This window comes from Prosopis cineraria, unplaced genomic scaffold (assembly GCF_029017545.1).
Source record: "Prosopis cineraria cultivar Desert tree isolate PC_DT_omini unplaced genomic scaffold, ASM2901754v1 PC1, whole genome shotgun sequence".
Taxonomy (NCBI): Eukaryota; Viridiplantae; Streptophyta; class Magnoliopsida; order Fabales; family Fabaceae; genus Prosopis; species Prosopis cineraria.
The window spans coordinates 44,128,586-44,145,313 of record NW_026555332.1 but is presented as its reverse complement, the minus strand read 5'-3'; the positions used below and the strand labels follow the sequence as shown (position 1 = coordinate 44,145,313).

At 37.6% G+C, this 16,728-nt stretch overlaps 1 protein-coding gene across 1 annotated transcript in view; it reads right to left on the bottom strand.

The window, feature by feature from the left end:
* The window catches only part of LOC129301961 (protein SPIRRIG-like), a 17,679-nt gene extending 1,245 nt beyond the window's left edge, over positions 1 to 16,434 (bottom strand). Inside the window, 26 exon segments of the mRNA XM_054940612.1 lie at positions 31 to 90; positions 92 to 151; positions 154 to 228; positions 230 to 273; positions 276 to 332; positions 335 to 356; positions 688 to 731; positions 734 to 852; positions 854 to 929; positions 932 to 993; positions 1,324 to 4,359; positions 4,520 to 6,170; positions 6,272 to 7,383; positions 7,621 to 7,723; positions 7,829 to 8,528; positions 8,820 to 9,997; positions 10,204 to 10,245; positions 10,248 to 10,317; positions 11,211 to 11,276; positions 11,412 to 11,603; positions 13,137 to 13,307; positions 13,705 to 13,761; positions 13,850 to 13,985; positions 14,562 to 14,647; positions 14,762 to 14,831; positions 15,894 to 16,434. Of these exon segments, the coding sequence (XP_054796587.1) occupies positions 31 to 90; positions 92 to 151; positions 154 to 228; positions 230 to 273; positions 276 to 332; positions 335 to 356; positions 688 to 731; positions 734 to 852; positions 854 to 929; positions 932 to 993; positions 1,324 to 4,359; positions 4,520 to 6,170; positions 6,272 to 7,383; positions 7,621 to 7,723; positions 7,829 to 8,528; positions 8,820 to 9,997; positions 10,204 to 10,245; positions 10,248 to 10,317; positions 11,211 to 11,276; positions 11,412 to 11,603; positions 13,137 to 13,307; positions 13,705 to 13,761; positions 13,850 to 13,985; positions 14,562 to 14,647; positions 14,762 to 14,831; positions 15,894 to 16,087 (9,483 nt within the window). The 5' untranslated portion in view covers positions 16,088 to 16,434.
* Positions 16,435 to 16,728: the final 294 nt, after the last annotated feature.

Sequence of the window (16,728 nt, the reverse complement as noted above, 5' to 3'; positions counted from 1 at the left end):
CTGCCAATCATAAATCAACAATTAAAAAAGTAGCACTAGGATGACCTTCTCCCCAGACTGCTTCACTCCTAGGTCAAGATTGAAACGATTTTTCCAAGAACTCAGGCATGTAGAAAAATTCTGGAATCAGTTTCTTCACATCAGATGTTTCGTTCCTCTCCCAGCCGCACTTGACCAGGTATCCCTTAAGCTATTGAAAAGACGATCAGCATGATCAAACTGACCACCTGTGAAGCTTTTGGTTCTCCGCACTAAATGGGGGCAGGCGGATAAATAGAAGAGGACAATTCCCGCACTAGAATAATGAGATCCATAATGAAACTTTGGGACCCTGGATCATCCCAGCTCTCATATCTAACAGAGAAAAAAATTAAAATCATACGTCAGACTTAGAAGAAACTACCACTATAAGATCAGATGCTGTTAGATACTCCATCTTTTCTTGATATATTTTGTCATAATATTGAAACTTAATTGGCCATATCAATTCATTATATGAGATAAACTTCTGTCATTTCAAATATATTTCACTCACTATTTCCATCAGGCATGCTTCTTGGAACTCAGCAAAACATATAGTGAATTGTTTATATGATAATGGCTGTAAACAACATGTGGTAGATGATGATCACTGAAAAATCCAAGCTGCAAGTGAAAAGTTATGATAAAATTAACATGAAGCCAACCTTTCTTAAACTCATCTTCCCCTTCAGGTGTCTGGCAGCCCATTGCTTTTCCAGCTTACGAATGTGTTTTGGATTGGACAAGTCAAATTTTTCACTCTCATAATCAGCAAGGACCCATGGAAAGACTGGATATTGTGTAAGATCACTATATAACCACGTCCTGCCAGGTATTGAGATGCATAAGGTACTGAAAATTGCTTATCTCTCCATTTTCCCACCTTTTAGTAAAGGATTTGTCCATCATTTAAAAAGACGGCTACCCTCATTGCTTTCTTGTTTTGAGGTTCCAGAAATAGTTGTATCCAACCTGTCGCAATGCAAAAAAAATAAATATGGTTCCAAGAAAAAAGGATAAGTCAACAGCACAAACATAAATTATAAATTATGAAACATAAAACAGAGCTCAAATATATATATATATATATATATACATCAACGTTTCTATAGAAGACCAGAATTCATGTGATTATACATATATGGATAGAAATCAAACATCAAATTGCCAAGCATACTTTGCACAAGTGTCAAGTTTTCATGCATCAAACCAAGTCAGGATCATCAAATCCTAAAAATATACACAAAGTAAATTGAGTGAACATAAAGACAGCAGAACATTAAACAAAATGAATACCCTTACATGCTATTCCGAGGCAGATTCATGGAAATTAGGTTTTTAAAAACTTCTTCTCGTTCCCTTTTGTGGAAAACCAAGAGATCATTACATCCATCCATGCTAAATATTTCAACAGCAACAGGACGGAGCTGGTAATCACGTTTCAATATCTCATGAACACTGTTAAGTTTCCACATGCGCCACGGGTGAGGTAAATTCCCACTGCTATGCACCTTTTCCTTTCCCCATGCGCCACCACTATAGGCCCATGCTCTTCCCCCAACCCATGAATTAGCTGCTGTGCTGCTCCCAGACAAAGTTGACTTAGATTGAAAATCTACACTCCCATTGACATCTTTCTTTACACCCAGAGCTTGATCAATAACCGAAAGTTCATCTTCACATTCCTTCCCACAGAAGCAGCCAGAGTTGTCAATATAGAAATTTTCAATCACATACAAACAAAGTTCACCTATCAGGAATATCCCATCATGCTTGTCAAGACCTACAACTCGTTCACAGTTATATTTAAATCTTATTTTCTCACATGGTTCCAAAAAGGGTCTGATTAAGAATTCGCCATTATCATGCAGTTCTTTATCAAACTTCTCATCTGCAAACTCAGCATCATCAACTTTCACAGAAGATTGCTGAGGAGATTCCAAGTCAGATCTTCCTTGGATGCTCTCTTCTATAGGAATTGACACTGCACTAGACTTGGCACCAGTCTCAAGTGCAGAATGGAGGCTTGCTTCATTTATACTGCTAGCTTTGTCATCATTCCACTCATTCCCATCAGAAACAGCATCTTTGACACTGTCCATCTTATTAAATAAAGATGCATCATATGGTTCATTGTCAATAGCATTCTGTTTATCCTTATGTGTCATTTGTTGAAAATACGGTTCAGAGTCAGAATCAGATGTATCAAGACACTTCTGAATTTTCCCTTTAGACAACTCTGCTTCATCTATTTCAAACTGTCCATCTAAAATATTTTGGATGGTATCAATTTTCGGTTTGCAACGCTCAAGTTTTTTGCGCATCCGATATGGACCTTCAATGGGACAAAGCTGCCATTCCAGTTCTTTAGTCATAGATGATTTACAGAGAGGGAATATCCCTCGTTCATGCACAAGCTGCTGAAGATGGCCTTGCCAAGCACTCTCAGCATGCAGAACCCATCCATACTTATCTTGCCTGACTACTCTCAACTCAGCAGACATCACATCACGAACTAATTCCAGTGCATATCTTCTCTCATTTAGTTGCTCCCAATGTTTTGAATCCAACTTTGCAGCTTCTCGGGATTTCTTCCCCATTTCCTTCTTTCTACGGCCTTCCATGCCTTTGATTCTTACTCCAGGAAATTTTGCCGATCCAGCAATATACTGCACCCACATAATGCCAGCACACTGTTCTAATACTTTATTTACAATATGTTCATTATTCTGATACCAGTCAAAAAACTCAGATAAACCTCTAGTCAATAATTTATCAAAACCACCATGAAGTACATCGAGTTGCTCCCCTTGGTTAGGTTTAGTAACAAGCAAGTCTTCAAAAGCAGCCCTCCTATGGACTAGAAGATACTTGACCACTTCAATGGCCATATTCTGCACGCTGTGTCTTTGATCACAGAGAAGAGACAAAAGATTCACACAAAGGCAGCAATTAATATCTGTATCAGTGTTGCTGGGACAGAATATAATTCTTCTATGAGCAACCAATAATTGTAAGACTGTACAGATGTCATTTCCTGAATCATCTTGAGGAGCTGAGGACAATCTCCTTTTAGACTCGGCGAGCAAACCCAAGCGTGAAAGGAGATCATCTTCCCCTATACTACTTAAAAATGATGGGAGAAAGCAATATAATATCATTCGATTTGTGTTTTTAAGAATGGAATATACATAAGCTTCAAGCTGCCTACTTCCTCTGGTGATTGATAACAGCCCTTTTCCACCAGGCGATGCTTCTTCAATTCGACCATCTTTGTTCGCTAACTGCAACATAGATAAGAAGAAGTCAAGGCATTTTATTACCCCAGAAGGTTGAGGAAAAGCACCCATATATACACGATCTACTATCATCCAACACAAAGCATCCAAGTTGGAGGACCAGCGACTCTTATCCAATTTTTTCTCATCTTCTTCATCATCACGTAACAATCGCCTTTCAAGGAAGTTCAAAAATCTAATTAGGCAGAGGCCCTGAAAGACTAACATTGACTCAGCATCAACATGTAGAGGAACACTTTCCAAGACGTTCTCAATAACCAGTGATGCCTTCAGCTGCTCGGTCACAAAATCAGAAAGAACTTCTGCAATAAAATCTAGAACAGCAGTAGCTCCTGCAGAACATGGCCCACCACCATAACCGGAATCATCTATATCCAGAAGCAACTTTGAAGTTACAGCAAAATAGTCACTCGTGCCAGATGGACCTTGAGCACTGGACTTCAAATCTGAAGCTGGATCAAAATTCCCAACAGACATGGAAGAATCTAAAGAGGGAGTCACTGCTAAGGGAGATTTAGATTCACTCTGGCTGGCACTACCCAGCCAGGATGCCAATCCCAAAGCTGGTGACGAAGGTGAAAGAGGAATTCTAGAACTGGACTTTTCAGATAAAATGGGAGAGTCATATGTGGTAAAAGATGCAGAGCTCTGTAAATCTGTTGTCTGGAGATTTTCCAAAGTGCCTTTGAAACTGCGAAAGCCAAACTCATTTGCAGCCATGGTGTCAGGCACTTGATCAGCATTGTCACCGTCCAAGACCTTAACAGATTTATTTAACTCCATCTGGGATGTAGAAACACTATTATCTGATCTCACAGCATCCATAGGGTTCACAGGTGCAACCATATCTTCAGAACTTGTACTTACCTGCCCTTGAGGAAAGCTTCCAAGACTAATTGAGGTTTTGACTGATGGCTCCTGCTCAAGAGGCAAGCTAGAGAATGTATTTTGAGAACTACAAGTATCATCAGTATCATTCAAAATTTTCTCTTCTGTGCCGGCAGAAAGTTCTTTTGCCAAATTAACAGCATGGACAGCCCTGAAAGGCACAAAACATGCAGTTTATTTGAAAAGGAGCAATTTTAGCAGGACAAAAAAATTTATTTAAACAAAATTAAGTGAGTTATCAGCCTACAATTACAGGCAGGAAGTTAAACAGAAGCAGAGCAAGAAAATAGAGAAGCTGTCTCATAACAAACCTCACACAAGAAAAGTATAGATCAATGCAGCTTTCAAGAAATTCTGCACGCCTGCAAGCAGCAGTAAAAGAGGGACACATCTTAGCTAGATCAACCATAAATCTAAGAACCGCAGTTGCTGCAGCAGGGGCTGATGCGTCACCACCCATTAGGCGAGCAGCATAAGTCTTGTGCATCAGAGCTTCCCCCTGAAGCTCGCCAGCCATATCTGAATATCCCTCCACAAGCTCAGCCACAAGGCTAGCACTAAACTGGGAAAGATTACCAGTTTGATGAGCAAACATCGAATGCATGCTTAACCTAGCAAAAGTAGATTTTGCCATAGCAATCACAGAATCCAACAATTCTACAAACTTCAGTTCTACATAACTCCCATCACTCGACATAAGAGCATGAAAGTCCAGCATGCGAACCTCTGGTAACCTAGGATAAACTGGCTTGCCAAATATCAAACAAAACAATATATAATAAATGTCAGGGGAGTCATAGAAACTTGGAAGCACTCGAACCAAACCTTGGTAACCTCCACTCATTCGAAATTTTAGAGCAAAAGTAGGAGAAGAAGTCAAACACACACCAAGTAGAGTCATGACCCATCTCATACTTGTGGGATGAACTGCTTCATCAAGAAAATATGTAATTAATTTGGAAGAAACAATTTTATGCCACTGCTCAAGCACCTCTTCTGATTTAATAGCCACTTGTAGATCAATGAGCATCTCCAGTAACATATTTCTGACAATAACGTGTTTCCCCATTGACTCTCTCATTATTGGACTTTGTCGAACCAACCTAGGGGGGTCAAATGTCATGATCACAAATCTAACCACATTTTCCAGCTCAGAAGACAGAAAGCCATCTTCCAAGATGACACCGAGCAGCACAACCAATTTCTCTTGGACAGGAACTTCAACATCACCCCTTTTCAAAGTTGCAAGTAAATGTTGAACAAGGTTGATTCGCCGAAGAATTGTAAGGTTATGATTCCTGTACCAGTGCATAGACACTAAGTTTTCAAGAAATCCCAGCAATGAAATTTGGATTGAAACTGGGGCTGTTACCCACACTGTCCAATCCAGCAAGACATGTTCAACCATGTCTGAATTTGACAAGACAATACAATTCGAAGTTTCAGCAGCAATATCAGCAGTTTCCAACTCTGAAATATGACTAAATGAATCTTTCTGAATGGAAAAATCATCCATATCTCCATGCGATCCAACAGAAGAATTTTCATCATGAAACTTTGAAAGATAGTGATCTTCAAGACTGGTTTCCTCCGTCAATGCCACAGGGGACAAAACAGTTTGAGTGCTTTCCAACTTTTTTGGCTCAGAAAATGAAGCTTCACAAGCAGCAATTTGAAAGAAGATCTCAAGAGATTGCATGTCAAATAGCGACATTCTACGATGCAAAAAAACTGCGAGTAGATGGTAGCCCCTTAATGATTGCATGTCCTTGACATTCTGAGGATTTTGATGAAGTGCAAAGGCAAGCAATGTCAGGGCCATATGCAGCATATCCCTAGTCTCTGCAGCTTCAACTAGAGCCAACACAACTGCCATGCCACCAACAGGACGAATAGTCTCTCCAATCACACAATGCTTGCAGATATAAATATCTCCATACAGTCGTCCAAAACGAGGAATACCTGCAAAGCCCCAAAGACATTAATGAAACAGAATTATAAAACAAAAAAAGAAAGTGAAAGAGGAAGTTATAAAGCTGTAGTTTGTAAACGTAGTTGCCCACCTCCAATGGGAGAAGCAGCTGCAGACATTGGATCAACCAAATTAAGCATTGAAAAACTCCCTGATGAACGAATAAATTCTGTACAGGTTCCATCAAATGCAAATATAAGTTTCTTCCCTGAAAGCTGTAAAGGAAGGTTTCCTAGTCTTTCCAAATCCCACACAATTCCACTCCCATCAGCCTTCAGGTCACCTTGCTTGCTAGCATCAAGCCTCTGACCATTAGAAGTCACAGTCAAATCAGCATCTAAAGAATCTAGTATGGCCATACTACCACCACCACAAGCCTGGTTAGGTACAAACTGTAGAAGATCTGCGTCTTGGAAGAGCCCTCTATATCCTCTACCAAGTACGTACATAAAACAAATACATCCTGATGTAAGCACTTCCTCAAAAAGGTAGCAAGATCGTAGTTTCCATGTCAAGTCACTAACTCTTGCATTAACAATTGAAGTCCCAATAGTGACCTGCAATGGTTTCCCCAGTGGAGATGGTGAATATCCTAACTTTCCAGTGTGCCTAAGTTTTCCATTAAGATAGACATAGGCAAAACTAGCTTGGAAGAGACCAGCAAGAGCATTTGGTTTGCTGTGAACAACTGCAAGGTGATGCCACCTTCCTTCTTCTAGTTCTAACCCGGAAAATGATAAGAAACAAGAGTCACTGATCGCAAGAGTTAGAACACCATCCTCCTGAAGAAAAAGTTCAGCAAAGATTGTATTGTCACTATTAGCTGAACCAACTGAAAATATCCTTAAAATGTGCTGCTCATTCTGCTGCCCATTTAAACCAGATCGCTTCTTAGAAGAGATGGATTTGGAAGAGTCTGTTTCTTTTGATTGTGATTTTAGAAAATTTTGAATCTGGAACCAACAAACAAATGAATAACCAGCAGCTGGAGGCCACGATCTTTCACCAAGGGAAACCTGAATTGCAGCATGGCCAATCTTTCTCATGTCCATCTCCACAAAGGGTGCCAAGGAAATATTTTCAGAGGCCATGTCTTCCATGAAAATTAACTTCTCCATCATTTCAATGATCCTCTGACCAGAATTTTTAAGCCTCAGTTGCAGTACATATCTGATGAGCATACGAAGTTCAGATGGAGACAACCTAACCAACAGAAACATGTTATTCAGTACAAATAACAAACTGATGGGTACCTAAGTAGGATGGGGAACCCTACCTCAAAAGCTAGCTGTTGAAGTGGGAGAACCAACCCATTTATATACCCCATTGAGCATCCCATACTACTCAATGTGGGACTTGATATCTCATACTACCAAGTCTCTATTACAGACCATATTAAATGGGAGCAGAAAATTCTAAACAATATGATATAAAACCTACCTGTAGGAACCAAGAACTTCCACAATCTTCAATGCATAAGAAAGCAAAGGAGATGAACCCAGAAGGAAAGGGTGGATTATCTCCAGCAAAAGTTCCACACAACCTGTAGATATGGAAGGAAATAGTGGTTAAACTACCATCGAGCATTCAAGGTGATTTTTTCTTTTTTCTTTTCTTTTTTTTTTTGGAGGGGGAGTGGTGTACATACGTATGGAGGTGAGGTTTTCCTGATTAAAGGAGCCAGCATGAGCAAGCTTTTCAGTTAAGTGTAACACTTCCAACTGCACCTTGGGAGTAAACAGCAATAATGAATGGATCAAAACTTTAACAGCACCAGCGTTGTAAATTCGCTCTCTATCAGGATTAATTGGACCTGATGGAGTTAATAATAGAGTATGGCATGACTCATCCTCAATAGCATTTATCAGTTTCGAACCTTCAGAAGTTAAGAAAGGTGGAATCACAATTTCAAGGGCAAGTTCCAACATCAACTGGATGACTTGTTTTTCATGTTCCACGCAAAGCAAGCCAGATTCAGACAGGAGATCATAGAAAGTTTGCGAAGATATAATAGCATTCAACTTCATCCTATTAACAGCATTGTTAGACACTCCAGCAGTTACCACACGTAACAAATATGTAAGCACCTTAATGGAATCATTCAATGCAGATTGGTCCATGTCCCTTCCATCGCTTTGGAACCCATGCAGTGTGGTAAGCAAAAGAGAGAAACCAGTGGCTTCACCAAAAGCCTTCTGAGCAGAGTGATTTACTCCTAATATCCGCCACAGAGCTCCCATGATGTCACATTTTGCAGCGATAGAAAGCTGGTATTGGGACCCTGAAGCACTGGTTACCATTCCACTTTTCAAAACTTCAATCAACACACCCAGCTCTTCAGGATGAGCCTGGTACAGTTAATAATTAGATAACCAACTAGATAATTCTAAACGAACAATAATTGAATAAATGACATAAGAATAACAGATATCTTCAAAATAGAATGCATGTATAGGCATTCGTGATTGAAGATATTAACTATTAAGAAGCTATTTGTTTCTGATTCACAATTCATTGCCTGCACCAAATGGGCAAACACAGCTGATATAAAGAAATATAGAAATTTGGTGAGAAATGAAGGGTAGCTCTTACAATAAATATTTGCGGAGCTTGAAACTGAACAACAAATGCCAACTAACCTGCGAAACATCTTCAATTATAAGACATGACAATATCCGAAGAACCCCTGAACGATGTACATCAGAAACCAGAAAAGGCAAAACAGCAGTCACACCATTAGCTGAGCGGAAGTAAGCTTGATTAGCCTCACACTTTTTTAATAAAGAGACCGTGCAATCCCATGCAATATCAATAGTAGCTCCAACTTCAAAAATAGGAAACTTCTCAGAACCAGATTCCATGAGCCTGGGAGAGGTAATAATAGCATCCTTATTGTCGCCCATATGTCTCTTGGAACTGCTTGAACCTGGTTTTCTCTCCAGCTGATTGGAATTGTTAATCTGTTGATCTGGACTCAAAATCTTGTTCTGTTTCAGATCATCTAACAGAACTTCCAATACACCAACTTCACGGAGAACTTTCTTGTACTGTTGGTCAAAAGACAAAAGTTTTACAAAGAAAGAAAGTATTGTCTGCTTCAGTTCTGATGTTATTGGTTGCTGCAGTAAGCAGCAAAGTGAAAGCAACTCTTGCTCAGGAACACAGTTCACAACAGTAACAGCATACTCAAGAATTTTCAATATTATCTCTTGCAAAGATGAAGGAAAACCAGCCATGTTAAGGATGAAAAGTGGAACAGTCCGTAATTGTTGACACAGCTTATAGTTCTCTAGGTGACTTGAAAAAATTTTGAACATTCTATTTAACACTTCAGCCTGCAATTCCTGGTTCTTAGCTTTGAGGAAAATATCTTGTAACATCTGGACTGCTTCAAGGTCCTTAATTTTGTCATTGTCCTTCTCCCACACTTCATCACCAAGCTGATCAGAAGATGACGTACGACTTTTGTTATGAACACCTGCCTTTGTCTGAGAAGATTTAAAACCCCTGCCTCCAGAGGACCGTGGAGACTCATTTGTCCCTGTTTGAGCCAGACTAACAAGAACATCAAGCAACCTGGATAATGTGGGTGAAAGATGATGAAGGGAAGAATCCTCTTGTCCTCTGGAATTTTGTCCTCCATCATCCAGTGCCTGAAATCCAGCTGCAGCAATATCTTTGTCTGTAAATGACTCAGGATGAACAGACTGAAATCCCTGACTTTTTGTCATGTTGGATAAAGTTAGTGCAAATTGCACAAGGAATTGATATCCGTGTGCATTATGTATATCCTCCCTCAGTCTGACGCCACCAGCTTCTAAAAACCAGAATTTAAAAACAAAAATCATCAGGACCAAAAGTTGCACACAACTAGAAAACCTTGGAATTTGAATAGCAGAACCAATGACATGGTTTTTTCAGGTATGTGTGTTCCAAGCTTCAAGACCCTAGCAACTGTTAGATTTATGGAAACCTTGTCCGTTGCAATTAAACTAAACTACATAATTAAAAAACTGAAGTTACCCGGTCTATAGGACAATTCCACGCACTCAAGTAACAAGTCACAATGCCCATGGTGTAGGCAGAATCGCCACAATCAGGATCAAAATCTTTGACAGCCATTAAGAGAATTCTGATCTGCATGGTAATAAGATATGTCACAGGAAGTGTTCGATATCAATAATAAAACGTGGATATCATGCACAATGAGAATCATTATAACCATTGCACTATCATACCACAATAATAATTCTCCTTAAAACAAAAGCTATTTTGGTATAGTAAGGGAATCATAGCATCATTTAACTTAGCATGTGGAAAAGGAAGACCATCAAACAATAGTCAGGACTGCTTAATACAGTTGATTATTTTATTAATATGTGGAACAATTTCAACAGAAGAGCGGAATTTTATATGGCTTTATCACATATCAATGACTTGACACCGACTGTCTTCGCTTTTGTTAAACAACACGAAATTCAAGTACCAATATCTTTGAACTTCATTATTATTATGACTAGTAAATGTGTCCATCTACTATAGCACACAGAGCAATGACAATGTTACAAACAGCCTTGTCAGGAATTCAATCCCTGATAAATTTGTAGACTGGATTTCTCTTCATTCAAGAAATAATAGCAGCAGCTCTTGAACACAGTACAAGCGGAATCATGTTACATAAATTCTTATCAAAGGTTCCATCTCTGATAATTTCATATACATGTTCTCTTCATTCAACAATGACAAAAAGGGCAGTGAAGATTCCCTCTTGCCACAATCTCATCCAAGATTGACAGATTTACAGTCAATACATGAAAGAATAACATTAAATTCCCATCCTGAAAGAATTGAAAAATAAATAAAAAACATCCTCAACCATTTAATGCCTGTTAACCACTGGCATATTATTAAGTGGTTGAGTTGAACATCAACTGAATGATAATGAAATATGAACAAAAGTCTAAGATCACACTGTATACAAGTTATTTGACTTACAATAGATAGTTAAGATTTGAAAGCTAAGAACATACCAGATGATGCTTGCGGATGTATTTAGCAGTGCTTCCATTGTCATTGACCAAAAGTAGACCCAGTATCTAAGTATATATAAGCAGCAGCAACATGAATATTAAACCATCAGAGGCACAAAATCAGCTCAAACTACTCATCCAAAGAAATATTATCACATATTTCTAACGGTTTTAATTGCATGCACGTGTACTTTCCTTTACCTGCATGGCATGTCTATGAAGTTGTATGCTGTGTAATGGAACAAGTCCTTTCTTGTAATGCAAGAAAACTATCAATGACCCTTTTGCAACCATTTGAAAGAGCAACTGAAGTGAATTATCCTCTATCAAACTCTGCGCTGCTGATGGATGGCTTGCAAGTGCTTTCATAATATGCACAACACTTCCCTCTATCTGCACAAGTAAAGTAGTACAAATGAAAATAAATCAAGAAGATAAATATAACCTTGGAAGATCCCAATTATAGGCAAGGACATAATTTTGATGCCCGGTTCTTTATCAAAGGTTTGGACAGCCATATAAAGATTATGCAATAGAACAATTAAGGGTAAATTTTCCCATTGAAATTCAAGTCTCATTTGCTTGGCTGTAATTTACATTGTTGAGGTGAGATAGGAAATGGGGATAGAATTGAGGCAATGTTTGCTTGGGCTCAATGGAACAGAAGCCAGAAAACTCATTCCCACATGTGGGAATAATGATTCCTATCATCCTATGATGGAAAGGACCTCATTCCTGGGAATGTAAGTTAAAATTATCATTGTACCCTCATAAACAAGCAAAATTACCAAAAAGCCATCATGCAAACAGAAACCTTCTTTATCGTGCAAACTAAAATCTCTAGATGCACACTTGTTCGGTCATCATTTAGGAGGAGAGCGAAGCTCAATTTGGCAACCACACTCAAGTATGGAAATGATTTTGGACTTATTTTTTATCTTAATAAGAAAATAAGGGAATCCATGTTCACAGAAACAAATCTGGAAATAAAATGCAGACTCTATTATTGGTGGTAATTAAATTTTTAATTAATTTTGTTAATGACAATTAAAAAAAAATATCTTACAAATTCAAATGATAAAAAAATATTTACAACATTTATATATATAAGTAAAACTGCAAGATTTTTTTCTGCTTAAAAATGTTTTCATTATGTGACTTATATAGAAGAAAAGATTGAATAATTGAAAATTTTGAGGGAAAAGCACAATCAAAACCAAATAATAAGATTAAAAAATAATTGGGAGAGGAAGTGCTGCAAAACAAAAATTTGCTTTAATAATGTGTAGTATAAAAAAATAAGAGAGATATTTGTTAAATAAAACCAGAAGAAAAAATCACAAAGTCACAGAATCTAAAGAAGCTAGATTGGTACTGTTCATAAGCCATTTGGATTCCTCTAGATTTACTAGATATACATAGAATATAGCCTAGAATGATCTGTTACTAATAAAAAAATTAATTAATAATGATAATCTAATTTAATACATTATTACACCAGGGGCATTATAGGCATTTGATCAACTTTCCTTTCCATTCTTACATTATTCCATCCAACCAAATGCATCTATGAAGTTAAAAATTCATTGCATTATATAACATACCAAGTATAATTATTTTTTATCGATCATAAGTGTCCTCTTATTAGAGGCCTAAATATAATTAATTTATTCAATCAAAACCCATTCCCATTTCCATCACCCATTACAGTTCACATTCCCAGGAAAAATATTCTGGCAACCATACAGGGCATAATATAATATATCTATCAAAGGCCTGCCCATTTAAAATTAGGTAGCACAAAACCATAAATATTTTTCTGCAAATTATGACCATCAGTCCTTATGCTAACATAATTACAGGTTGTGCAGATGCAAAAACAGGCACGCATGTGTGTGTATACAAATAACATGGAGAGAAAGAAACCTCAAGCTGGCGGGCTTGCCCAATGTCACCATCACAACCTTTTTGCAACACTTCATGATCGATAGTAATGTTTGACCGTTGAATGGCTACATCAGGATCTAGAAGGGCATGGAGAATATGAATGAGACAGCAAAATATACCAGAGTCGAGCAGGGATTGCTTGTCAGTAGGCTGCAAAAAATATACACATAAGAACAACTTCTTGCAGAACAAGAGGAAAAAATTAGAGGAATAGAGAATAACACAAATGTGACACATCATAGGTTAAAAATCATAGTTGAATATAGCCCTAATCACTCTTCATAATACATCATAAACCTGATGATTCTAATCCATAACATGTAAACATTTTTTTCTGTGTAGATTTTACAGAAAACCACTGATGAGCCAAGTATCACAGAGCAAAAAGTGCCTGCTGTATTTGTAGTGGGATTATCGAGACACAAAAGAGATGTCAGCAAGCAAGGCAACTACATGGATGCTATCAAGAGAGTAACAAGATAATATATATATATATATATATCCCCTAATAAATCACTGATATCAAGAAAATTTTTAAGAATTATACCCCAGATACAAGGGCTTCCACTGCAGTTAACAAATTTGATCCAGGACTGATGCCATCCTGCCAAGAAGTGAATCAAATAGAATTCAAAAATCAAAGAATCAGCAAAACAATGGCCATATGAAAAAATACACATCCAAGGCTTAACCTTTGTGGCTTCAGAGAAAAACTTTAAAACTTGAGCTTCATCCAGATATCTTGTTTTGCTGCTCATTTTTAACTTCTCTATATCTGTTACAAATGCTCTTCCAACAACAAATAAGAATATATGTGTTTCAACTAACCTGTAAGTCATCATTATTAAAAATCAGTTAATAAACAAACCACAATGAATCATAAAAAATAACATGTAAGATAATATCTCAGCTACCTCACTAAAATTTTAAAACCTCAAGCAGGAAAAATATTGTCTTAAAACTCTTTGCTCGAAGAAAATGGGAAGCCATGAACAAGCTCTTGACCTTATTTGAGGCACATTTCACAATCATCTATACTCAAAAAACAAAATACCATGACATCTTCATCTTCCTCAACAAAAAATAGCATCTATATACAGAAATCAAAACATGTGATTAAGCAAAGGAAAAAAGTTTCTTTCTTTGGTGGCTGGTTTAGAAAGCCATGTATACAAGTTTCAGTTTGTCTTTTCTTTGTTTCTTTTTGTATCTGGGCTAAGGAGAAGGTTCTTTAATCCAATAACATTTATTCTTTTATCCAAAAGCAGAGCCTAACATAAAGCATATCTCCATTTCAAAGACAATGCAACCTTAGCAATAAGCCATCTCTTCCCAACTATGCTATTGCAAATAAATTAACGCACGTGATAAAGGAGTAGAGATGAGATGAAATTGTATATTTACATGGAAACTAATTGAGCTACATTAGTGTGCTGCTTTACTAATCTACAAAATGCATCTATAGTCAAATTCAAGGCCGCTTCTTTTTCCTGCAAGAAAATGTAAGAAAATTAGCAACTTATAGCTTATCAGTAATCAACCATTCCAGGTGACATTATGAAAAATTAAAAGAAGAGAGACCACACAAATTAGCAAGAAAGAACCTTCTCAGAGGTGGATGCCCGAAACTCTTCCCAATATCTCTTGAAGTCCAATTCCAGTTCATGTCTGTCCCTGATTTAAAATCATGAAAATGTCATAATTACAACATAGGCAAGGGATGTTATAAAAAGGCAATTCTTAAGAATCAGTATTTATCAATCATTAAACAACTGTATCAAAAATTTGAAATCAGAGACATCAAGCTAAAGAAAGTTAATAAACAATTTCAATGAAGATACAACATAAAAACGAGACCTCTTCTAAAGTAATGGATTTGTGAATTTAATTATTTATGTATCTTCATTTAATATTTCGATCATTTGCTCATTCTATACGTGCTAATCAATAATCAATAAATATGACCATATTCAGCAGCAGCAGATTGAGCAGATAAGCCCACTGCCACCATATTTTAAGCCTAATTTATTAGTTCACAGTTGAGCTAGTATATGATGTAGACTTTACTCCCCATAAAGACTATGGTTCCGTAACTAAAAATAACCGTTGTATTTGTAGTGCAACTGTGCAAAATTAAAATCGTGCCAATATTAATGAAGATCATTCTCCACTCCCTGACAACATAGTAACGTCAGAAGTCATGGAGATGAGTTAAACGGAAATTAGAGTCAGGCAACATCATGAACGTCTTAATATAACTATAACGGTGCCAAAATAAGATCATGCCCGCTTCAAAAACATGGAGAGAGGTACCCGCCAGGGACGAGAGCCCGAGGATATATGTAACCCATCAAGCTCCCTGTCTATGGGACCTAAGAAACGAGTAATGAGCTTTTCTAGCTCAGAAAAAACCTTTTAACGTAGTGTTGACAACCCTGGGAAATAGGAGTGTCCTCGTAGAAACTAATAAAGGAATATTGTGATTTGTTTATTTGCCGTAATCGACGTATCTAACTGCATTTTGCTAGTTAAGATGAAATGGTCAACATGGCCGAGCTACATTTTTTTTTTCCTCTCAGCTTTCGCAAGCAAATCAAAGCCAATGCAATGCAGTACTCAAATCATCACACTATAAGTCTATAACAAAGCAAAGCCATCTTATATTTTAAGCCAAAAGGTCCGAGTTAATTAAAAGGGGAACAAGCATAGAAGAGAAATAGATGAAATATATTGAACCTGGCAGGAGATGAACCCAAGGTTTGCCAAGCTGAAATGACATTGCTATCGCGAGATGACGAGGTGAAAGCCGATGAAGAAGCAGAAGAAGTAGCAGAAGCAGAAGAAGGCGGTGGAGTGAGGCCAACCTTCTCTTTGATGTCCTTAAGCAATGAAGTCCATTTCATCGTTTTCCCTCTTGATCCTTGAAACATATGCAGACTTTTCTCATCCGATGAAGTTTCACCAGATCCAACCCCTGCCACAACAATCTACAGGACAAAACCTCTTTCCCGAATGTCTGGCCTCCGGTTTCCTCCCACCAGATGGGGAAAATAATATCCAGGTAAACCAAAAAAAAAATGTGTATTAAAAAACCCGTAATTACAGCTGGAAATGCACTCAACAAGGCCGATCAAAAATGGCCACAACGTTGAAAGCAGCAAGATCTACTAAATTGTAAATGTTCCGATTTCCATTTTAGTTCTTTTGCGTGTAAGAGATCGGTGTTTCGCTACGGGCTTTTGGTCTTCCTCTGTTTTCCTTCCGCAAGTCTTCTTTATGAATAGTGCGTTTAATCGTTTAATGTTTGTCTGACTTTTCTCCAATTCTCAACCCTAAAACATCAGGGGCGGGAGCTAAACGAAATCGAACGCTGACTGCTGTTAAACAATAAAAAATATTTCATAACAATAATAAAAACTCATAGTTTTTTACTTTTTAACCAAAAAAAATAATAACAATAACAATAATAATAATAATAAAGTTTTTCTCTCTCCATCTCCGTTTCTCTGTGCGTGCGTGCCTGTTTTGGACGGCTTGTTCCTTTCTCACTATCCTTCGCTCTTTGTAATTT